General features: G+C 36.5%; 1 protein-coding gene across 1 annotated transcript in view; it reads right to left on the bottom strand.

The window, feature by feature from the left end:
- Positions 1–8,203: 8,203 nt before the first annotated feature.
- PHIP (pleckstrin homology domain interacting protein) overlaps positions 8,204–26,054 on the bottom strand; it is a 96,682-nt gene continuing 78,831 nt past the window's right edge. Inside the window, exons 24-36 of the mRNA XM_009878587.1 lie at positions 24,281–24,392; positions 24,005–24,066; positions 22,110–22,265; positions 20,057–20,177; positions 17,910–18,035; positions 15,745–15,817; positions 15,299–15,349; positions 14,843–14,992; positions 14,278–14,430; positions 11,946–12,109; positions 11,196–11,476; positions 10,704–10,865; positions 8,204–8,847 (exon numbers count right to left, since the gene is read on the bottom strand). Coding sequence (XP_009876889.1) covers positions 8,204–8,847; positions 10,704–10,865; positions 11,196–11,476; positions 11,946–12,109; positions 14,278–14,430; positions 14,843–14,992; positions 15,299–15,349; positions 15,745–15,817; positions 17,910–18,035; positions 20,057–20,177; positions 22,110–22,265; positions 24,005–24,066; positions 24,281–24,392 — 2,255 coding nt within the window. The remainder of the gene's footprint in view (positions 8,848–10,703; positions 10,866–11,195; positions 11,477–11,945; positions 12,110–14,277; positions 14,431–14,842; positions 14,993–15,298; positions 15,350–15,744; positions 15,818–17,909; positions 18,036–20,056; positions 20,178–22,109; positions 22,266–24,004; positions 24,067–24,280; positions 24,393–26,054) is intronic.

Raw genomic sequence — 26,054 nt, 5'->3', positions numbered from 1 at the left:
AATCCGGCTGAGCCAACCCAATACAAGGAGTGAGCTGGAGACCCCGTGGTTCTTTGTCCCAATTGGCTTGAACCACAACACTGTTGTAATTTATTTTTACCCTGTGAATGTCCTCAACATAAAACCTTGGTGAATGGGCAGTTTTTGACAGCTGTATTCTCTTTCTTAGCAGCTCATGGAAGCTTACACCACCCTTAATAATTAAAAGAATTCAAATTTTGAATTAGGGTGTTATGAGAAAAATAGCCCCACTAGATTTCTCTGCTGTAGAACGTAAATATTTTTCCCTAATGTTTTAGTCATATTCTAAGTAGCTTTGCATTTTAAGGTAGGTTTCAAAGTTAAATTCAGAGACCTAAGACAAAGCACAAAGTAACAGATAAGGCTGCCCTGGCCCTTGAATACTAACGTTTTAACTCGGCATCTTCAGGAATATGTCTCTGCAGAAATTTGATGCTGAATGAATCGATAACCTGCCTCTGCTCTTGTTTTCTCTGTTTTTTTCACTGATGTGTCTACGAACTGAAGTTAGAGACTGATAGGACCAAGTTTAGGTAAAGCCTCCCCATTTCTGAGACAAGACAAGGAAGCATGAAGGAAACTTTTATGTCTGTTACTGGATTAGAAACAGCATTCCCTAATTCTCTACCCTGTCCTACCTTCAGCACATACACAGAGTTTAGAGTATGAGAAAGGATTCATAAATCCTCACTATGCTCCTGCAAAAAAAGTCAGTTGTGAAGGCACCTAACACAAGATTTCTCTGAGCTAGAAGAAACCTGACATTCTGGGCTGTCCACATTAGTAAAACCCACAACAATTATATCTTGCATGCTAATTTGGTGCACAATAACTCAATTATATGCTATTTAAATTCCAGTCACCTAGTGGTTTTAGTTCTCTGGCACTTGCTTTATTTTCATATGTGCTTCAAATAGAAACATTGATTAATTTTTAAAGCCATTGTACTTTGCTCATTCATCTTTGGGAAAAATGATGCATTCTTTTGCGAAGGTCATATTGACTGCTAGAGCGGGAAAGAACACAGGTTTTGGTACAAGACCTTTTCGCTTTGAAAACAAAATGGTCCACTTCAACAGCAATACATAATTTCCTTCATTTAATGAGCATTATGATCTAACAGGAATAAATAGTATTAACCAGGTAGTGAAGCATTAGTACTGGCACAGTCAGCACTGAGCTGTCAGCTACCAACACTCATAGTGTCTGTTAATTCTAAGCAAAGTCTTGGCTCTTACTTAAATAAAATAACCACAGTAGGTTTCAAAAAGACACCTGTCACACCAGTGAGAAGTGGGATACAACTGCATTTTAAGGATTCTCTACAAAGTTACACAGAAAAAGATCTTTTCAAAATGAGAAAAAAAATACTATGAATTTCCAAAGACTATTCCCAGTAATAAAACTAAATCCCTGGACCTGGGGTTACTTGTTTTCGGAAGAACACCCCACTATTATTATGATACTGAAGACTATACAACTAGTACCACTAGTACTTAACAGGAACACAGAAGTGTGTTGTGTTTTCAGTATTCTAAAATTATTTTTCTCCAAGCAGAACATGTCAGTTACTAAAACTGGTGTAGATACTTGAGACAAGAAGAGACTTTTCCTCATATGTTAAAACACGTTTGCTTTTGTGGTGGACGTGTCTGGAAAGGTACAGGAAACGCAATTTGTTCTGCTACGACAATTCCGCAAGCACACATACCTGCAGCTGCCACGTGAGCAAGGGTTTCTTCTATCACTTCCTTGTGGTTTCAGGTAAGGTTCGTAAAGAGGAAAAGATCATCTGATAAAGCAAGTAACGCATGAAGTTAAACAGAATCCACACAGTGCAGTATTTGAAATAACAAACATTTCTTCTGTCTTGCATTTATTGAGCAGAAACAGGTAGACAGAAACAAACCAACCCCATAGCCTGGCGAGAACACAGCCCATTTTGACTTTTCTTTGCATCACCCAGTCAGGGCAGCTACACCAGAGACCACTCCCTACATGCAGGGAGGTGGGGGGCTTCTCTCTGCTTAATTGTTTTCAGCTGCTTCTAGGGCTCTAGGGAAGCGGAGGTTTCCACAGATTGCAGGTAGGTCAGGTACAACCAACTGTCACCTGACCACGGATGGCCTCTTGGAGAATGAGGGTACCACTGCCATACATGCAAAGTGAGGACTGGCAACACGGTATCTTCAGTGCCAGATGCCAGTCCCTTTATATTGCCTCCAGAACTGTGGGGTTTAGTGAAAATTTAGCAAATTTTGATCTCTACCGTAGAGTGCTTTAGTTGTAATTTTGTCTGTTTCCATGTAATACACTATACCATACTACCATACACCACTATACCGTATTCCACAAGGAATCAAAATAAGCTGACTACAGGCTGTTTTGAAGAATTCATAAGCAATCGTCTCATAACACAGTAAATCACTAGATAGAAACACACACTGTTGGACAGCTTAGAAAAACATGTTTTCTATTTATTTAAAAATAACTTTGTAGTTACTACATTGCAGTGACAGTAATTCTTACACGTACATTCTAGTTGGTATAAAAGGATTCAAAGTATTATGCATCAAAACTAACATAGAAAGTGTCCACGTAACAGTAAAGAAATTTCCAATCCATATGTACAAAAAGAAAGGGCACTGTTATCCTGGTGAGATACTTCAGGTTATAACATGATAATCCAGATTTCTGGAAGGAAAAAACACCTTGATAAAGCTAGAGAATTAAAGTTTTCAAAACTGTTACTCATTACATACAACAGAGTTTTGTTTTACATAATTCTGTACAAAATAAGCATAATTTTTAATCTGAAAATGTGTCAGTTTCAAAATTAACCTTTCTAGGTAATTTTCTTCAAGTTGAGCTCCATTCTATACATATTTAAACATTATGACAGAATTTTAATTCACACAAGATCATTATCCAGTTGTCCGCCACAATTTGCAGTTTTAGTATGGTCCAAAAATGTAACTTCTGTGCGGTCTCAACGTATTAGCAAACTAATGCACACAGTTGTAAGCACAAAATAGTGCATGTACATCATACAGGCATGTGTACGCTACAGGAACTTTTATCTCTTCCTACTCCTAATTTGTATGACCTCGTTCTTTGTTCTTTCAGGGTAGAAATTCATAGTATGGTACCACCTTCCCTCCCTAAAATGTACTGTTTGCTTTATTTGAAGTGAATTTCCTGATGTATTTATCTGCATTAAAAAGGGTCCGAATGACTACTTGTCTCACTATCTACCTCCTAAAAGCTAAACTTATTCAACTTTATTTTATTGCAGCATATAAGGTTTCTCTCTAGAGTGCCTGGAGGCTGTTAAAACCTTGGGAGGAGGGGGGAAAAAATAATAATAAAAAAATGTACTAATCACCTTTTTCTTCAATTTAAGATGTCTTTTAACCTAGCTTTCCTGGTGTGTCTCCTCCTCTAACACACTGTAAAAAGGACACGGCGAATTCCCACGTTAAAACTAGCACAAATGCAAGAGCACCTAGAGGTTAGCTCTACTTTAAAAGCTACCTGTTATTTCCCCCAGTCAGAGTACAAAGTGTACAAGCTGTACTCTCGATTCAAAACCAGGGAACTACCCGATTTGTTATTGGAAACACATTGTCGACCCATGGCCAATTTTATGAAATTTAATACGCTTTCGTCCGTGTATGAACAAGCACATATATACAGTAATTTACAGCAGAAAACTAACAGCCCTTTTATCAGTTCAACATCTAGGTCCCCTTGGAAACCAACCTCTTTCAAGAAATTCAGGGATAAAAGTAAATATATTATATAGTAATTTTACACAGTTAATTTGTCTTCATTAGGTAGTAAACAGAAAACGAGCTCTCGCTGTTTCAAGGTGAGGTTTTAAAGCCCTCCACCTTCTGCATCACAGCACTGTTGCAGAGTTGTATTTAAATTCTTGTAAAACACTCAACTCAAAAAAAGGTAAAAAGAAAAAACCTTTGAAAAACTACTGTGGACAAAATATACTACTTTAAAGGTAAAGACTCAGGACACAATGTAATTCCTGTGGTATGGCTGTATCACGATTGACCAACGACATGTTAAAATTACCTCAGCAAGATTTAGAGATTTTAAAATTAAATGCAAATGTTGGTTAAAGTGGGCTTAAAAACTTCTAACCTCCAATCTGCCATGTAAGTACAGGGTGAAAGGGTCCATCCAGTTAAGCCTATTGCTTTTACAGAACCAGTCAACCATTTAACAAGTGCCTAAATTCAAATTACAAGCTAAAGCATTTACTTGTAGCCCTCCATCCAACAAATACGAGCAAAAGCTTTAACAGTGTGGTGTAAAAATTGTAACAAGGTTCAAGTTACTGAATGGACAGACTTTTTTTTGTGCAGTATGTAGTCCTTTTTTTTTGGTAAGACAAAAGCCTCTGGCACAGAATCAGAACCGGTACTTGAAAAATATTTGTACAGCAATACAGTGAATAAGTTGTCGCTACACTACAATTTATTTTTTTAATAGATATTAATATATCCTACGTGCTGCATCAGGGTCCTTTATCAGTTAATAGTTTTACAAATATTAAGCCATATTACTATTTAACTCAACCAACTCAATCTTACAAGTCTATCAACAAACTGATCACATGTACAAACCGGACACTGTACAAATAAACATCTGTAAATCTATATCACAGCAGTCTAATCACTGGAGGAAGACATTTTTCCGTAAAGTTGTATCACTGGTCATTGCCGAGCGACAAAGAGCTCTAGTTCCGTATCGACAATCATGAACACTATAGTTGTAAAATTTAAGTTCAGTTCCCAGAGAACACACAAACAGGAACAAAATGGCTAAAGAGTTGTTAAATATGTAGGCACAGGTACAATGATTTCTGTTAAACATTCAGAGCACACCGGTATCACAGAAACAGAAGTTATTTCCTCGTCGGTAATTAAAGAAGACACTGTTATTAAGATACCACTCAGCGCTAAATACCAATTTCACATTTCCCAGTATAGAGTAGAAATACCAGAACAGGATCCTCATATCCATGTCAAATATGAATGAATTTAATGAATAAAACTGCATCATTTGCTGCCAGGTCTGTAAGATCGTTTGCGTGTGTAAGTGACCACGAACTTATGTTATTTACAATGCAAATGTGAAACAAGCCCATGAGAGTCTGCTACTCTGATTTTCTGAGCCAGTTCTTAAGGTACCGGAGATGGCATTATAAAACATGCATATAGGTATAGTTCTTCAATTATTTCAGAACACTGACCAATAGTTTATTGCTCACATTTAAAAACTTAAAGATTCCATAATCAAAAGCTCTTCTTCTGTGTTGATACAGTATGTCACAATGACCTCAAAGAATACATTTTTCTCCAACCAAAATGCACAGTCTGATGGTGACTGAAGTCTTACAAATAAAGTTTGCAACCCAGTAAAATTAAATTATAAAAATATAACTTTTAAATAAATCTGGTATTAATTTCTAACACATTTTTAGTGTTGATTCTATAAAAAGATTGATCCAAATTACCTACAATTTATGTTAAAAGAAAAAACAACAACATTAATGTGTCTAATACAAATTAAAAAATTACTGGCTAAAGTCACCGGTGTTACCGGGTGGGAAGCAGTACCCATGTTCTGCAGGTAAGGCCTTCTAGTCTCTTAAAATTAAGATGCACAATTTTCTACCTAATGTTAAGGGAACTCGTATTATTTGTCTCTGAAACTTACATACAAGGTATTTTCGATATATAAATATATACATAAACATGCCATATAAAACATTATTACAAATGGAGTAAATACAGAAGTCGGATTTCAGATATAATCTATTTCATATATTACAATGCAGATAACATCAGGAAATTACACATTTTCATATGATTGCCTTCATCAGTGAGATCTGACAAAATTAACAAGTAGAATCAATTAACTCTGAATTGTGAAGCTGTATTGCAGCTGTACAACCACAGCTTGTTACCTCACCGTGTTCAGTGACTTCTTTTAACCAAATGACAAAGGAATACTTGTTAGAAAAAATAAATACACCTAACAAATGAAATGCAGACTAATCCTTTCTCCCCAAATTCATATCCGTAACAATTCAAAAAGGATCTGGAAAATATTTTAGTTATTTTTTTGTAGCAAAATGCGTAACAAACTATGTAAAACTAGGTATGGTGGATACTTAATTTGCTATCCACAGTAGCGTATTTCTATTGCTCGCGGTGCCAGATACCAACATTCTTTGTTCACACATTTAAGCTTTTTTTTTTTGTAACAGAAAACGGAGTTAAGAATTTGGCCTCAAATATGTATACAGAATCTGTCCAATTTAAGGTCTAATTCTGTATGCCTTCCCTTCCAGATATTGCAGATGTTTATAAAAAAGAAAAAAAATATTATTAAGTAAGGGTGTAGAGATTTGAGGTTTTATTTCAGGTTTATTTCTTCAACTAAGTTAGGGTCAAGCACACACACACAAAAATATTTCACACCGCCCAAACTTGCAAAATAATGTATAACCAGAAAAAAATTGGTTACATTTTTGTACCATACCAGATCTCACAAAATATGACTACTTCTGTATTTTTTTTCCTTAAAACTGGACAATAATTTTTAAGTGATAGAAAATGGTATTAAAGTTTGTTTGTAAAGGTATAAAATAACTAAATGTACCATAAACAAATAAATAACTGCTTTTCTTTTCCAGAGCAGTACATATAACAATACATTCCCCTAAGTCATATAGTTATCATTTACAATAGACAACTTAATTTTACTAAGGATGAAAGAAATAATAGAATACAAGGCACAATCATTAAATGGAATTTCTCTTTAGGGTGTATATTGACTTATGTCAGCGTGATATACCATAAAAAGTGCAGAAAAACACAATGTGCAATGAGACCACTGTATAAAACATGATTGCATAAAAAGTGATTTGGCCTTTTAACCTCAATAATTGAAAATAACCAATCTTCCCCTTAAAATTAAACTATAAAGTATGACATTTTAAAATTTATTTTCAATTCTAGTGCTATCTAAAAAATCCTGAAAAAAATTTATACCTGGGTAATATTTTATACGTGTTTATGTATATATTAATATATACACATACACTCTTCTTTGTAGGTCATTTTAGCCTCTTAAGCACATCTAAAGTTGCAGAAACAACAATCAATCTGGATCGGAAAGTAAACATCATAATTCCACACCTGTCCTGTAATTTCCTTGAATCCTTTAACCAATTGTACATTTTGTCTAAAACATCTCTGTCAAAGGACCCCACCAGTGCATTAGTTTCTACCAGAAGTACCAAAAAGGAGACATTTCAGAACAATGTTAACAACTCACTACTGAAAACGATACACAGCTTTTATCACTGCAAATGGTATGCTGTACTGACACTCAAAAAGAAAAAAAGAAAAAAAAAAAGGCTTTTCACTGCACTGATTCTCAGTCTTTGGCACAATAAACAGAGATTTCATGATTGATACAAGAATCAAGGTCTGAAAAATTAGACACCAGTCAAACTTTTTCCAATGTGGATATATAAATATTTGTGATTACATTTTTGCTATGTTTGGCAGAACTTGGACAAACCAACAGCCTGTGCAGGGCTTCTTTTGCAGCTGAACGCTCCATCACAACTGAAATTAAGCATTTTTAGATTAACAAAGTTTGGTGGTTTTGTATTTAACAGAAATGTAAGTGAATTTACTGCCACATTTTTGCCAAAACCTGCCTTCCTAGGCAACTTGACTTTACAACCAAAGTGTACCTTGCTTGGTCAAAAATAGATTTCTGCTTTCAGTTTCTGGCGTTAAAAGTTTTATCACCTTTTTTTAACTGTGTCGAGATACTACGCGCTACTCAAGTGGAGTAGTTCTCAGCTCTGTACATCAGTCAGAAATTGCTTCGATTATTCTCAACTGTGAACAAAATGACTGTTGAAATGCATAACCTATTTGGAGGGCAATAAATAGCAAAAGTTTAAAATATATATTTCTTTCAAAGAATGTTCTTTCAGTTTATTTTTTGCTAATTTTTTCTCCACAAATCAGAACATATTCTTCTAACCCATAATAGCAGCAGGGAAGCAGAAGTCTGTTCTGCTGTTCCTTAACTGTACCTGCTTCATAGCATTCTGAAGTAAAACCCTTGGTAAAAATTACCAACCAATTAAATTAGCTTTTGCTTTTTCAGTCAACTTTCGGACTCTGCCTCTGCTAGATGTTCCAAAAGTTAGGGAGGTGTCTTCAAACAATAGCTGCCTTTGCTCTTCCTCAGAGTCATCTTCATTGTAAAAGGCTGTCCTCCTACCCTGGTTTCTAGTTCTCATGTGAGGTTCAGAATCTTTGAGCTCTTCAGATCCCTCCTCCATAGGCTCATCAATCTTTTTCCTCCTGCTCCTTGTTTGCATTTTAACATTCGGAGGAACTAAGAGGTCCGAGCCCAGCTGATGCATCTTTACCTTCCTTTTTGGCTTTCTACCCCCACGGCCTTTTTTTTGTAGCAAGTCTTCCTTCACATTATTTTCAGAAAGAGAATTGCATGCAGTAGAAGCAGAAGCTTCTTCTGGGACATCCCTTCCGGTCTGGATTGCATTTTGCTCTGCAACCTTTTGCTGTTCAACGATTTGTAGCTTTTTTGGTTTTCTGCCTCTTTTCTTGTGCACCACTTCACAGCTACTGTTATTAGTCTCCACCTTCGGTTTCCGTCCTGGGCCTCTTTTAACAGGAGGTTTCGAAGGCTGTCCTCCGTGTCCGTTCACCTGAATGCTTCCTGCTGCCAAAGCATTATTCTTGCAATCTGCTGTAAAGAAATGAGAGGACTTATCACACAACAGATTTGCATTTACATTCATTTTCACACTGCCTTAATAAAACTCTGACTAAAATATCTGAATGGATTCACAGCGATTGCCAATCTGTCAAAAATCTAAGAAACCCAAAGTAGAGCTCAAAGAGCTTCATGCCAGTATGTAACAAGGACTAATTTCTAGTTGGATTTAGCTCAAGGTAGCTTAAAAAGAAAAAAAAAATTATAGGAAATAGGAAAAAAAAAAGAGAAAAAAAAAAAGGCAAAAAGCAAACAGCTCAATTGTTTTCCTTGCCTGATACACCACCAGTGGGGAAACCCCCCATCTGCTACCTGCAACAGCGAAAAGTTGCTCAGGAAGCATTGCTGCTGCAAGGATCAGGAATGCTTCCCAGCATTTCTCTCCAGAGAAACAAAAATATCTCTTTCAGGCTGATGTAGCATCCTTTATATAGCCAGTTCATTCGACTAGGGTGTTTTCAACAATCAGTGAGGAAAAGGGTAGAAATTGTGAGGCTACCAAAAACACCCCAAACCCACAAAACAAATTTGCAAAGATTTGTCACATTAACAGACACGTGGCAGAAGGTATTTGCTTGGAGACTTTTATGGGCTCTGAGTTTTTCTTAGGTGAGTGGCACTCAACTTCTTCAGTGGGGTGTGTCACAGGACCTCTTATGAGAATGTTCTGATACCACAGCCCTCGCCTAAAACATGACTGGGAACAGACTTGCAGCGAGCAGCACAGTTCACGCCATCCTTTGATGGAACATCCATGCGCTGCTCCTGCTGTGCTCACGTGGGCCCCACCAGACCCTAATAAAAGCACAGGCCTCCCGAGTCACTGTCACAAGTGCATGTGCGGTAAAGACACCCACAGCATTAAGATACTTCTGACACGACCAAAGACCCAGTTGTATAATGGGTGCGTGCTTAGCCCTGCCGTGTCCTAACAGCTGAGGCCTTCGGGAGAAAGCTTGCGAGGAATGGACAGATGATCAAACTCATCAGACCACAAGCTGCTTTTTCAGAAGCATGGGACAGTAGGAAAGAACAGATAACCCCCAGGGGGAGGAGGACTACAAGGAGTAATCAGATTAATTAGGTGGGGCCCGCTTTGCAGACAACTTTCTCCATCTTCAGAGAAAAGATGTTGAGTGGATTTAAGCTGCTTCACAGCAGCTTGATAGCAATTCAAAGCTTCTTCATAAACAGGAAAGCTTTTATGCCTAGAAGATCTTCCTGCAGCCTCCACAGAAGCTTTAAGTTTTTAGGAGGTATCCAGACATCAGAAGACCAAGCAAGTTCAGTCAGAAGATTAGATGAAACTAGGTCCGATCAATCCATTCAAATATACCAAACAAAAGCAGTAACCACGGCATAGTTGTATTTTGCTGTGGCAAAAAAATAAAACACCAAGTTGCAGCTGGCATGCTCTGATCTTTATGTTCGTGGCTGTGCAAAGTGTCATCACACTCAGCATTACTGACTCAAATAACCCACACAAGTTTTATTAGGTACAACCCACAGGGTCTGACGTGCGACCCGGCAGAAGCCTACGTTGGGATCTGAGAACTCGTAACGTGACCTTTGTAATAATTTAAATGAACATACAGATATATTAACATACCAAACTGGCTAGATAACATAGTTAGCGCGCCACGGCAAATGATGTGAAGAGTTGTCAAACGCTGGGAAACGGTGATCGAGTTGTTCCGTTAGACTCCCCCTACTCTGTCAAACCACACTGGACACTGATTTTCCCACCCTCAGACTACCACAACTCAACTGAACACTACAGCCACTACGTCAATAGCTGGGCAGGGGAAAAGTTCCAAAGAACTCCGTACCTTGTTGATTAACAGTCGAAGATTTTACTTTGCGCTTGATTTGCTTCTCTTTCTCGGGATTTTCTCTTGTGGAGTTATTCCTAGTGTTATGACTGTAATCAGGTTGACTAGGGATTGATACAGTATTCTGGTTCTTGGAATGTTTGGTTGAATTCTCCAGCACTAGAAGGACAAAACGAAAAAAAAAAATATTCAAGTTAAGTAGTTTATTCCACATTCAATCTTATCTAGCTAAAAAGGAAGTCATGTTGTACTACAAACAATTTGAATCAGTGATCTAGAAATAACAAAGCTTCCTGGATAAAACAACACAGCTTAACTTGCTCTATTTTATTTTGAAGAAGCTCAAAGGCCCAGCGCAGCTTTAAAGCAGAACTAGTCTTAACTGAGACAAATACGTTAGATTTCCAAAAAAGCAAGTTTTCTGTTTCAAAACGTTCACGACTTTAAAAAACAACAAAAAAACCCCACAGTGAAAAAGCCCCAACTTGCCTGACTTTCCTGACCCTGCACTAGTATTGGGCTTTGTAATTAAAGGCTTTATTGTTAAAGGCTTGGCTCCTGAAGAAGTCGACGGTTGCTCTGCAACAGCCACGTCTGTTGTCCCCCTGTTGCTTCTAGTCCGCACAAGGGAAGAGGTTTCAGCTGCTTTTCCATTCATCTGAGGTGGCGCATGTCTCAGTGCTGTTGACCGGGCAGGTGCAGAAGATGAAGAGGTGGCAGACGTTTCTGCCTTCAGCTGAGGTTTTATTAATCTTCTTTTCCTTTCAGGGCTGCAAAACGAGTAACAATTTGTATCCTGGGTGACCACTTTTTTATTTTACAGAAATAAATAAAATTAAATGCTAGTGTCTGAAATCGTGGGAGTAAAACGATCACCTCGTATGAAGTATGTTAAAAATATGACATTTACTGTGGAAATTCATGTAGTTGTGAGCCTCTGAAAAGTGAATCTTTACAACAAATGCTTTAGTTATATGACAAAGCATGATGCCATCACTATCCTAACGATGCTGTTTTACTGTACATGTTTAGCAGTTATTTGAATTTTAAGCACTTACACTAGGATAGCTCTAAGTAAAGTTTAAAACTCTTCCACATCATAAGGAGTTGCATGTCAAAGCTATCATTCTGCAATATAGGGAATAGTAAAGGAAGCATTAAGAAAAAAAAAACCAAACCCACACTAAGTTCTACTGTTTAGGCATGTCAAACTTGAATACCATAAAGGAATTAATGTACCTGGATGCAACGCTACTGGAAACTGAGCTGCTTCTACTTCTTTTTTTCCTTCGTTTCTTTATTGTATTTCTTTTATGAAAGCGTAGGGCAGATTTATAATCCGATAAAATAGAACTTATGTGTTCTTCAAAGAAAGCAGAAAGGCGCAAACTCATGCTGTAGATCTAAAAAAGAAAAGTCAGGAAACAAGCACGTTTTATACTTTCCCAAAGCATCATTTTACTTACTCATCACTGAACAACAGCTAGAAAAGTAAACTGATTAATATGGAAATGTTTTAAGGAAATTTAGAGTCTGTCTAAACAAATTTACACTAATCCCTGCGCAGGTTTGGTTTAACTGTTTTCATGGTTTTGAAAAGTGCATTACAACTGAGTATCTCACATAAAAGGAAAAATCAGAAAAGTACCCCTTTTCAACTGCCTATCCAGAACGCATTCCCTTCCAGCTTCAGCAGAAACCAGAGATCCTTAACAGAATTTTATTGCATTGTACCTAGGGTCAAGAAATCTAATTTTCCTCTGTATTAAGTCACATCCTTACATCCTGTATTTGAACATCAGTCTGTTCCTCTTATGGGTGAACTGGTATTACCAGTGAGTTGGCTGCAACAGGTACAGTAAATGCATTTGAATTATCTAGGTGCACATTTTTATTCCCTTTCCCCCCCGCCTCTTTTCTCTAGCCTTGGATGACTTATAGAAAGATCCAATCAAACTCAGTTTGGCTCAAACTCAGTTTGGCTCACGACTACTTGTTTGAGAACAGTTGCTATTAATTGTGGAAACAAAAAATACAGAAGTGAACTGTCTAGATACTTTAAGAGGCGACATGGCACCTTCTTAGAATATGAAACACAAAGGCAATATTAAACAGTTGCCTACCTAATGACACACCAGGCAAACTGTCTGAGTGCCAGACTAAACATGAAGTGTGACAGATTCTGCATGCATTACTGCAGAGGACATCCGAAGAAATTTCGTAAGAAAATATGTAAAAAGTTGTACAAAAACATATGACTAGGTGCCAAGGAAAAAAAAAAAAGCTGATGCGTTTAGGTTTGGCTTTTCAAGCAAGCATCACTGATATAAAGTAAGTTGCTAAATATATCAATGAATGACAAGTCAGGGTGAAATATCATCATTCAACAACTTTGTGTTGCAAGCACTGCCAAACACAGAAGTTCTGGAATATTAAAATTCTTGACATTCTAGAACCTTCCAATTCTTCTTCTAAGTAAAATGAAAAGGAGCTACAAGTTTACTACTATACCAGCCTGGAGGAAGCGTGAAAAAAATATGAAAATGTCAGAAGAATCTGTGAAACCACACAGAGCTAAGATAATGTCAAGCATTCTCCTATCTTGGTTCGAGAAGATCAAGAAAGAAAAATCACAGAATAAACCAGATCGACCCAAAAAGCCTTGCCCTTTTATACAACTAAAAGAGACTAATTCTCATGCAGCCCGAACAGCGAGAGGGATTATCTGTTACTGACTGAAGAGAGAGCACTCACTGTCAGTCCTTCCTGCTGGTCACCTACCAAAGAATTTGTTCCTGCGTTTTAAGACAATAAAGTCCTGAAGATTAATTTGCTACTTAGAACAGCCCAAACATAAAAGTTTTATTAATAAAATTCTAGTCTAACACCTAACACATACTATTAGAAGAAAAGCTGCACAAAAGCCTTGAACATGCACAAGTACATATTTGTAACATTCACTGCTGACAGACACTGCACCTACAAGTCAATTTGAGGGAAAATACTAACTCTGCCACTGGCAGGGCACTGTAGTGCCAGCTCAGTAAGAACGGCTTCGTAGGCTTGTGCTTTATGTAAACAGTTCCGTTTCCCAGAAATCCAAAGTGCTTCATTACAGTCTCAATGCACATCAGTGACCAGCACAGAACTTTGTTATCCTTTGGTCTCTATACCTGGGTATTTCAGTTTGGGGCAAACTCCAATTGGAGAAGTTCCGGGCTCTGTGCACCTGTTTTGAAAACCAAGTTTCTTCCCCAAAACACCACTTAAAGGAAAGCCACGTTGAAGGAAAGATCAGTAGAAACTTGACTGTGGATACAGTAGTTGAATTTAAGTGGTGTTTTGGGAAAGAAACACTTGCAGAACATCAGAACTTTAGGCATTTAAATAGCATACATTCCTTACCTGAAAAATATCAAGCTATACTACTTTCTCAGAAATACTCATGTTTGAAGATCAGAAATAATTAAACTGGTTTTTAAAGTAATCAAGTACATTGTCTCTCTGTTTCTGTGTCCTGTATTTTTTTGGATATAAGTATTCTTTCAAACAACATCAACAAAAGTCTTACCCTTGATCTTTTACTTGGTGTATAGGCCTTGGAATTGCTGAAAATAAGTCTCACATCTTTACATAACTCCATTGGTGACTCATAGTTGCCAGCTTCCAGTGTTTCTCTAACAGTAGCAAAATCCATAGGAGTGTCAATAATATCTCTATAGTCCTGTTAAGAAATAGCAAAGCATTATATTACAAACTCTTTTCCCCCAAAACTCTTAATGTATCATTTTCATCAGGATGCATTTGATAAACCTGTTTAAAGCAAATGTCCTCTTTAAATAGGCACGGAAGACTGACGAAGTATTTTGCTCCTTTCTACTCATACAGGTAACTCCTCACAGGTCTGCTCGACAGGATGGAGGTTAGAAGTTAACTGATGCAAGTTTTAATTCATTTTGTAAATAGTTTGTAAAACACTTAAAACATTTTGTAAACACTCAAGAAAATTTCTGTCAGCAGAGTTGCCTGAAGTTTCAATTAAGAGTTGGAAAAATGGTCATTGGTGGGAAAAAAAAAAATAATAAAAACACCCACCTACTGGATTATTACCAGATCGCCTGTTGTAAAATACTCACCGGATATTCAAGGAGATCCACTGGTTGTCGAAACGGTTCAGAGTCTTCGCACTGAAAAATGAGATTCAGCAGCTCCTGGCATTGCTTCTTCCATGATTGAATGTCATACGACTGAGCCCTATTACGTAGCCGCCGCTTTGGCTGATGATCCTGAAACGGCAATATTGTCTGGTACATATTAAATAAACTAGCTGGTTTTACACAATCTAATGGAGAAGGTATTCTGCAAGATATAAATTCTAATTAATGAATTTGTAACATGCAGCAGCACAGACCGAAATGCTTTTACACTGAACAGCTGTGTAGAACAACACATCACTTGAAGGTCAGAACTGTCCAAAAACTGACACTACACAATAATAAAAACATTTTCAGTCTTGTTTGTTTACGAATGCATTTCTAATTATTTATAGAACTATAAATCATTTTTAAAAAAAAGAAAAAGAAAAAAAATACCTTTCTTTTTCTAGTGGAAGTTCCCGGCACATTTGTATCTTTCTCTTCTTCCTTTGAGCAAGATGAGTCGCATAAAAAGGTTAAAAAAATACAAGCATATATGAGTAGGTGAGCTCTTTTATACTTCACTTATAATTTGAATCTTTACAGTTCTATCCCTGTCCTTCTGGGAAGCAGTGTGACTGTCAGTTTTGAGAACCTCTCAGAAGTTCAAGAAGGATCTAAATTCTCCAGTCAACCATTAAGGCTCTCAACACTAAAGGAGTGGAGGAGGCTGGATTTTTACCCAAACCCCCAGCTGACAAAAAACCACATTTAACTGTCAGAAAAATACAATCCACTCCCTTACAGTAACAGAGAACACTACTTTCATTTCCAGTAGGACAGAGACAGTGATCTCGTTTCTCCCGCCAATCAATGCCAGTGGCTAAGACACAACCACTTACCTCATCAGAGTCAGACAACACTTTCTTCTTCATTGCATTGTATAATGGAATTATGTCATAGCAACTCTGGTCTCTGCATAAAAAGAAATACACATCAACACTTATTTTCCACCCTCACCAATGGAATTAACCGTATCTTGTCTAGGATAAGGAAAATGTTTATGAAGTCATTCCCAAATAACATGATAAAGTGTACTTATTTTCCACCCTCACCAATGGAATTAACTGTATCTTGTCTAGGATAAGGAAAATGTTTACGAAGTCATTCCCAAATAACATGATAAAGTGCTCAGTGTCATGTGAATACTAAAGAGGACTGCAGTAATAATAAAAGCTAATCTACAGTTCAAAAAGCTACAAAGCATTATCTGCACTCTGTAAAATATAGACCACTTAGGTGTCAATGTTTTAAAATTAAAAATCATAATGCTTTACCATGAATTTATTAGCATTTCAAAAATCTAATATACATAAAGGGCTTTGGGGCCCATCTAGCTTTGTAAGAACACTGTGATAGATTTAGCGTACAGAAGTGCAGTACGTTAGCATCCAAAATGTAAGACATTTGAAATGTAACATTTATTTGTGTAAGGGCTGACATCATTATTGTAATAAACCCACAAAATTAAATCAGCAAAACAAACACAGATTTTCAATTCTTGTATAACAGCGAACTCCTGCACAAAAGAAAGTGCAAACGTTTTTTACCATGTAGCAATACAAACCACCAGAAAAAAAAGAAAAAAAAGAAGTAAACACTCAGCAACTCCACACTGGAACCATAATCCATAATACAGGCTTACTGCAATTATTACTAGAAGAGCTGGGGGAAAAGGCAAAAAAAGATAAAGCGAGCCCCCCTCCCTCCCTACTGCTTTTTAAAAGACTTAGGTAACTGAAGAGTCTAAGCCTTAGATTCTCAGAGGCATCTAGATATTTCACTCTTGTTAGAACCATGGGGTTTGCCTTTCGTGGTCTTGGCCTTCTACTCTCTAGTTAGAACTCTAAAATAAAGCAACTCCCAAAATGTCTGGGTTTTAAATGCATTTTTAGTTCACTTAAATGAGTATATTAATAGACACAAGCTATAGGCCATTATTAATTAAGAATATCCATGTGTTGCACTAATTTAGCTAAACCAATTAAAAGTACACACAAGCTGCTTAATTAATCAGAAGAAAAAAACATGTAGGACAGAAATTTAAAGAACAAAATTAGCAATAGAGAGGCCTTTCAGATATATATCTGTTCCTAAAGGTGTAGTTCCCTAAAACTTTTATCTTTTGAAGCAGTCAAGTACTTTTCACTCTCCAGACAGTATCAGAAATCAGAGGCACTGAAGATGGCAAAGGTTTCTGTATGGAGTTAAGGTCTTAGATTTCCAAATTTATAACACAATTCTAATCTTTTTTAAAACACATCAAACAAGAGAACAAAATGCCACAAACCAAAGATTTTATTTAACACTGAGAAACTTAAATCACTAAAAATGTTGTGACATTTATTAAACTAACGAAGCATCTTGCTGTTTCTACAACGTGGTAACGGCAGCATTCACCGTGTATGTACAAGCAACTGAAGGCAGGGGACACGATAAGCTCCTCTTACAACCTGTAGGTGTGCAGATGTGTCAGCTGACTGTGAGAAATCTGTAACATTTCTCATCAAGTTCTTCTATAGACAATAATAATTTAAAAAAGAACATTTGAAAGACTGTTTCTGTCAACTACAAAGCCTCTGATTTTTATTTTGCATATCAAATACCATTAATCAGTCACATTATAAACTGTAAAGACTTTAGAATTAAATGCCCACAATTTTCTTAACACAGGCAGTATTCAAACTCAAAATTAGAACTCCTAGCTTATCTACAGGTACATCTATCACTCCATGAAGATACTCAGACCCTTTTTTATCACTTAGCAGAACGTCTCTTGAAATAAAATGCCATACCAATATATAGCTATCAGTGCATTATAAAACTTCATCTTGGTTTGCAAACTTATGTGTTCTTTGTCAAGGTAAGCTTTAATCTTTTTTGCCCCAACAATGACAATGAGCTTATTTAAAACTGCTGAACTTATGTCACTTGAAAATTGAGATCTGAAAAGGCTAAATACCTTGGTAGGAGACAGGAATAAAACCAGACCTACTAAGGAACTCACTTTATGAAGTGTAATAGAAGATCTGTAACAAATTTGGCAGATTTGACAATAGGACTTCCAGGTTCATTAAACGTGCGAGTGTTATGTTCTATGTACCGGACTTCCCACATCAACGAGGAAAGGCGTCTGTAAGTGACAAGAGGAAAGAGAGGAGGGGAAAAAAAAGTAAGAAATTAACCAAAAAAAGACAAACTTCATTTCTAGCCACATACATGAAACAGGAGAAAGCACCTTACATCTTCTTGCAATGTATTATCCCATTCTTTTTTTTTTTTTTTTTTTTTTTTTTTTTTTACATCAAATCAGGAAACATGCATACTTTGATATGTTGCCCTGTGTGACCAGCAGAAGGCAGTTTCCTCAGGAATTCTGCTCTCAGGTTAAGTCTTGTGGTAATTTATACAAATGGCTTTAAGAATACACAGATGCCGCTCCTCGAGAAAACTGGGCTGTGACGCTTCAGAGCTTTTATTATTCCTTTATGAAATACATAACCTGCCTAGTATCACCTCTTAAGTCACAGCTGAGGGTTAAAAAAATAGTCATAACAATTATTAAAAGAATACATGTTTCTGACAAACAATAATCATATTTCCTTACATAGTTCTGATATAGTGACCCAACCATGGAATAACCATATTGTGAAAAAAGATGCACAAAAGCAAAAGTAATAGAAGAAAATGGATACAAATCCAAAAAAATACAGTAAAGAAAGAAAATATATGCTATTCCAAACAAAATCTCTGACAGTATAGAAGATGTAAATATATACAATCTTCCGTTTTCATACTAGCAAAACATATGAAAAGCGTTTTGTTGAGTGAAGGAGGGGGATCATTTAACATGTTCAGCATCGCACCATTTAATCATGCTTATGGGTCCAGCATTTAGTTCTAGACAATGCCAGGAGTGACTGGGAAAGACCTTGTTTTAATCTGTTTTGCATTTTAAAAACAAGCACACAGGCATGCTAAGACTCCTGGTTCAGAAGAGAAAAAATATGTTTTAAAGCCTCATGAAAAGCTACCAAAATCACAAGTGATCTGAAAAATCCTTCCTGCAGAAGGTAAAGAAAAAAAATCACTGGAAAGCACAACACAAGGTTGTGGCTTATCACCTAACCAGGCCTTGGAAATACTACAAACTAAGGAAATCAGATTTGCTGCAGGAGGTATACCCATTACAAAAAAAAAAGAAAAAAGAAAAAAAAAAGCTCAAAGCAACTTATTCTTTAAAAAGAGAAACAAAATTCAGCAAAATGTCCTCGCCACCCCTGACTGCAAAGTAGTACATTAGAGAAATGAAACCGGATTATCTTATATCACACAATAAACAAGCACCAATAAATATTATTGCATTATAATATATAAAAAACAGACCGAGGTGGTTTTTTTTAAATTATATAGTGATTTTAATTTAGAATTTGATCTTCAGCTGGTACACATAAAGTACAACAAATTAACTTTGAGATTTGACCCCAAACAAAATGCTATTTGTGTTTATTCAAAGTAAGTATTAGAGAAAGACAGATTTTCAAACCAGAAATAGCCCAAGAACCAAAAGAAAACAGAAGAAATTTAAACAAGCATCTTCCTAAACATGTATTATTTACTGCAAAAAAACAGCAATTACATTCAGAGTTTAGAAAAATGTCAAAGCAGTGTCGAGAAGTTAAAACTTGCTTTTGTTGCTGTCCAAAAATTTAGAATTACAAGGCCAATAATTTAAGAAGCTATTTTCTGTGTAGCTTCTTAAGTGATAAAGCAAGAGCGCATTAGGAAAAAAAAAAAAACACTTGACATTTCTAAGTTCTTAGTTAAAAAAATGATTTTTTTCTTTTAAATTAGTAAAGTGGAAACATAATCCTTTTGACTAAAAGTCATTTTGCTTACGTAATCTCTAGTCCTGCAATTTGAATCTCACGTGGAACAAATCACTTGCACAATCACGAATCTGAATGCCACATAATTCTAAAATGGGTTTGGACAAGAGATTTTTAATCCTTTTTAAACTTTTCTAAAACAGAAACCCAGATCGAGGATAGAAGATGGGAGAAACACACAGCGCAGACCTGTACTCATCTAGTTGGGTACTACAAGGCCAAGAGCTACCAAACGCATGGCTGGCAACTGAGACTTGGATCTCACCTGTAAAATCTGCTTTCCAGTCTTTGTTTAATGGTACTGAGGTCTGTGGGATACGCCACAACAGTGCAATACATTGGGTAAGCTTGAAGATCCACAGGTGCCACAAATGCAGAAGCAATATCTGCATAGAATGAGGAAAAAAAAAATAATAAAAAAATCTATGTTATACCACAAAAGTCCCTTAGCAATCTTAAGATTCACTCCTCCGCAACATATGCTATTTCTTCACGTTTGAAACGCGTAGCACTTTCCCCCAAAATAACAATAACTACGTCAGATATTCTGAGCGATTTGCGATATTGTGCACATAAAAGTGCTTGCTCAGGTGTTCGCTCTAAGGACAATCACTGCAGCGACCACCCGTTCTGCTGTGCAGGAGGCACCCCGCTCCTCTGAGACAAGGAAAGCGCCTGCAAAACATACACATTCGGAAAGGAGATTTAAATGCAGAAATTACACACGTATGAAGATGCACTACTCAGTATTATTAACAGGCTCATTTCATTTGGTTTTATATTGCCACTCTCCCATCTTAAAACAATGAATTAAATTCTTACCATAAAAGTTACAGTACTATCTATCTCTCACTAAGATATGGAGAAAATCCACATTCAGAATACAACAGGAACACCAGCTCCTGTCACTACCTAACAGCATAAAAGGCTTCGAAAACCAATCCACCATAATGCCAGAAGCCTGCTAAACACTGTAAGTCTGCCCACCTTACACAAACTCAGTTTCTTCCTCCTGTGCTTAGAAGCATCACGAGTGCTTAGACACATCATCCTAACACTTTGTACTTCCAAGGAAAATACTGTGGTATAAAACCATAAAACAAACCTTTAAAGTCTCTCTCAAAAGCCTTTCAAAAGAGAAAATACGTTGTTGCTAAACAGACTGCTTTTCTTCTGAAAGCTGTTTACTTACTCTTACGAACGTTCTAGCAACTGCTACTTTGTACTGATACGCACCACATATGCTATAGATAAATCTCAAAATAAGCAGTACCGCAAAATATAAGACCATTACTCTTAGACAACAGTGAAAACAATGAAAATTTCATTTCCTCATACATTTTTTTAATGTAATTCTGCAATTTGGATTACTACACCATATGGGTATTTCTTTTCTTTTGGAAGTGAAGGGAAGCTTCTCTTGCAGCACATCACCAAAGAAGCGATAATGTGGGATGTTTAGGTATTGGAAGTATTTAGAGAGTTAAGAGTTTTCTGCCTTTTTTTTGAAATGTGTCTTACCTTGCCTCAAGTACTTCAAAAATCAGTTAAAAATAATTACCAGTGACCACCTATGTATTTAATTTGCAACGCCTGTTACCCCAAAACCTAAGACTGCTGACCTAACACAGTTTGCCCATCACAAAACACAGGAAAACCTTCTGATATCAGGCTGTATTCCGCTGACGGATCTCCATCTGAAGACACCCATTTCTGATCACATAAATGCTGCAGTGATGCATTAAATGTTTTAACAATTACCTTTCCAGAAACTGCCTGTAAAAAGTAATTGCTCTATAACCAAACAGCAGAGCAGCTTCTCATAATTTAGTCAGTTACCTTTTCCTCAACATTTTGTACAACTGAGGCAACACGGGAGAAAATCCGAATTAGAGAAGGCTAATGCAGGGGAAATCTACACATTGGTATCCATTCTTTAAGGTAGTATCTAAGATTCTTCTTTTTCACTATCTACCTGTAATATAGTCAATATTCTGTTCGTTAAGTTCACAATTTTAAAAAAGATTCTGTTAACTAAAGTAAAAAAATCAAGCACTTGTTTTTAGCATATAAAATCCAACCTAGCCTAAGTTAAATGATCTACCAAAAAGGAAAAGCTATCTACGAAAGCAGGAGAAAATCCAGATTTTATATGTACTTGCTATATGAAAAATTTAAAAATGAGAAAGTTTTGTTCCAGTTACCCATGAGGTAAAAGGTGTATTTTTTCACATTCATTTTGATAATTTCACAAGTACTCACAAGCATAGGCTGAAAAATGTAATAGGAGAATATCTCCCATATTATTCAGGATTTACCTAGAGTCATGAGTTGGTTTATCCCTGCAGTAATTCTGTCACACTCCTCGTCTCGGGTCCTGGAACCCCACTCTCCATCTAGAGGTTTGTAGAGCAGCGTTCTACGTTCATCATCTGTTAAAGGAACACTAGTTCCCAGTTCTTCTGGAAATACAGCTAGAATGTAACACAAAAACTAAATAAAACATAAATCTTTGTACCTTGTCTAATATATAACACCATTTTACTAACCAAAACAAATGCGTAGTTCTTGATTTGCTCAAAGACATTTTGGATGCACCCAGTACCCCGGCTATGTACTGTTGTACGTTAAATTTAAATCATTACAATGCGTGCAAGTCCTCCATGAAACAAGATTTATCCTCTTCCAAATAGCTAATTGTACAATTCATTTTAGAACAAACTAGGATATTTCTTTATTGCAGTCAGTTTGTGTGCTTTTGTGGTTTTTTTAACCCCCAAATTCTTGGTAATAAATGATTTACAGAATGTGTAGTCAACGACTATTATTTTCAGATGGAGTTTAAGATAATGACTTTGATGTTGATGCTAATGCATTCTCCAAGCAGTGGTTACACTTGATCAGTTTTGTGAGGTCAAATGCTAAAACCAGAGCTCCTGAGCAAGTAAATTAAAAGTGCCATCACCCTAGAATTCCTGAGGACCTACCAACTTTGATAATTCATAATGTACTAGCAGATTTTCACACTATGTTGCAAAGGGCCTCTTTAAGTTTGCTGCTTTTTTTAAAGAAACATGAAACCAAAGTCAGTCTTTGTGTATACAGCAAAAAAAACAAGCTCAGGTTTGGCTGTCTATATTAATTAATTATTTTCATAGAATCACAGAACGCATTGGGTTGGAAGGGACCTCGAAAAGTCATCTAGTCTCAGCCCCCTGCAGTGAGCAGAGGGATCTTTAACTAGATCAGGTTGCTCAGAGCCCCATCCAGCTTCCAGGGATGAGACCTCCACTACCTCCCTGGGCAATGTCATCACCCTAACTTCCATATTTTACTTATGACAAAGAGGTACCCATTAAAAGAAGGATTGAACCAAAATGAAAAGTTGAAAGGAACACATTTACAACTTAAAAGAACTAAGAATTATTTATGGTTACTTAGGAGTGACAACATTATCAAATGTTTTCTAGAACACAAGGAAAAAATGCTGATTCAATTTTTTTTCTGAGCCAGACTCTTATGAAATCTTCAAAAATAACCTAAGTGAGGAAAGAAGAACTACTACATTCTTGCTTGTGAATAATGCCCACGCTACACTGTCTCCTTGGCAGCGCGTCTACCTGCTACACCTGCCAGGCCAGACCAGAGGCAAATCCTATCACTATGAAACCATCTCACAGGCACATGTTGCGTCTTCCATGCACCCAACGCCTGCAGGCAGGGCACGCTCACACGTCACCCGGGTATCTTAGAATCATAGAATCATTAAGGTTGGAAAAGACCTCTAAGATCATCAATTCCAACTGTCAACCAACACTATGATACCTACTAAACCATGTCCCCAAGTTCCATGTCTACACGCTTTTTGAACACTTCCGGGGATGGTGACTTCATCTTCGATCTTGAGGATCTTTAATCCTCCCTAACGATACAAAAAGTTAACTTCAACTGCACCTCACCTGTTCTAAGTTTTGGTAATGTTTCTGTCTATTTCCATCATCCACTTGATTTGGTTAAGTATGCCTGTATGTTTTTCTGCAGTTCATTTATCTTTATTTGTTTTTAGTTTGGTCATCCATTTAAGGATGTTCCTCAAAACCAAGTGGCTCATGGGTCTTCCCTCCACTCCCCAAGCAAAAGGTAAAACCATACAACAGTTTTATCCTTCTTTGAACAAATCCTTACAGCAAATTATATCATTAATGTACCATACCATTACTTGGTATCAGCTCCATGTCCCAAGGGCTCATCTTCTCAGTATCACCATTGTCCCAGCTTAAAAATAACCACATTTAAATTATCTACTAATATTGCTTCAACAATGCAATAATTTAATGTTTGCAATGTAATTTATTTATATACTACAGAGTATTAAAAGAAACTGGTACAAGTGAGATGCATGACTGAATTTAATGAAAGCAAGTTGCTCAGTTGGTACTTTAAATGAAATAACCAATTAAAATAAAAGATTGAAGATAAATTTGCTAACCAGACATTGTAGCACTGAAACAAGCTATCAGGATAATCAGGCTGAAGCGGCTCCTGGCTTTCAATCGTTCCAAACCACCAAGCATCATCTATCACCGACCTGAAACGATCACCTAGGTAAGAACACAAAGTAATTTCGTCAGTACAAGGCACTTTACTCCTCCCCAAAAAAGCAGTTTCTAAATACTTTTGGCTTGATCTTGAATACAGAAAACCTTTTGAACACTTATAGCATCAATAGGCAAACAGAAGTCATACTTAATGTTAAAAAAAAAATAAAAAATTTAAATTCTTCCTGAAGGCTGGTTTTAAACCAAAATGAAAGTTAACATGGCATGAACAAAAACAATGAACAATTAGCAAATCTATCTACATATTGTTTATATATGAATTTATTTCTTAATTTCACATAAAAGGTAAGACATTTCAATTTATAACTTTAAGACTCAAACTGACTAACATTGAATACAAGATGCTACCTTAAAATAACTGAGCACTGTGACACTTGTACAGGGAATATTTCACATGCTGCTGAGCTGCTCCTCCCTTAGTTTCTGAAGTGCATTTTCAGCTACCTAGAGGTAACTCAGAGCTTGGTTCCCTTCACTACGCAGGCATTCTGATTGATAAAGGAATAAAATTTACTAAAGCTTCTTCAGAAGGTCAGCAAAGTAATTGAGTATGAATTGAAATGGCTTCACTACTGCAAAGCATTCGACTAGTGAAGAAAAAAGGTCAGAAGTGTTACTAAAAAAAAAAAATTACATGTGAGAATACATGTATTACACACCATCATAAATTCTAACGTTTTCTCTAAGACAAGTCACAAAATTTAGAAAGAATTTTTAGTGACATATTCAGTTTGCTCAAATGTACAAATGTTTAAGCCGGATTCCAAGAACTGCACATTTTTGTTTTCATGGGATTTGGATACACAGATGCTTTCTCAACTTCTGCAACGTGTGTTCTATTTCAGTACCTCCGCACTCCGCCAAAATGTTGCTGCAGTTGTCTGAATTAATAAGAAGTAAATATATTCTCAAAAATACTCCACCTTCTTGATTGCATCTTTTTTTCCCCAGATTTAATGAATTGCAACTAATTCTAGGACAATTACAAAGCTTTGATTAATAGACCTAACTGTGTCAAACATAACAGAACCAAGCATACCAGAAGTAGCTGAAATGCAAGATCAAAAATGTTAATAAAGGCTCATGCTTTATTTTAAAGGAATAAATTATTTTGAAGAGCTCTGATAGTACAGTCTTGCAATGTGGCATTCCCCACTGATTAGTTTTACAAAGAAACATGTGTAGGTAATAACTATGAATGCCTTCACAGCACTGAACATTAAGCAGATCAAAACAACTTACCAGGATTGAGCACAATTTTCCAGAATTGTGTATCACTAGATAACATTAGTATGGTGAAAAAATAAGATGTCCATTGAACTTGAAGTGGCTGCTATACAAGAGACAGACATGCATACCTGTCTAAGACAGCTAAAAGCTGCAGGAATCCTACCGGAATACCTTATAGCCCAACTATTAATCTTGTAGTTTAACTGTAGTAAGACAAAGACACGGAATAAATGGAATCCGAGTAGAAAATAAGAACTAGTCACTTGTCAAACTTTATATGTTTGTTCCTACTGAAAGGATTCATACATTAATATAAATATATTTAATATTAAAAAAGATAAATAGCATAGATAAGCAAATATTCTTCCCTAAACCAAACAAAACTGAAACGACAACAAAACACCCCCCCCCCCC

Source organism: Apaloderma vittatum, unplaced genomic scaffold (assembly GCF_000703405.1).
Source record: "Apaloderma vittatum isolate BGI_N311 unplaced genomic scaffold, ASM70340v1 scaffold19261, whole genome shotgun sequence".
NCBI classification, from domain to species: Eukaryota; Metazoa; Chordata; class Aves; order Trogoniformes; family Trogonidae; genus Apaloderma; species Apaloderma vittatum.
The sequence above is the reverse complement of the archived record's forward strand: the minus strand, read 5'-3'. Positions and strand labels throughout refer to the sequence as shown.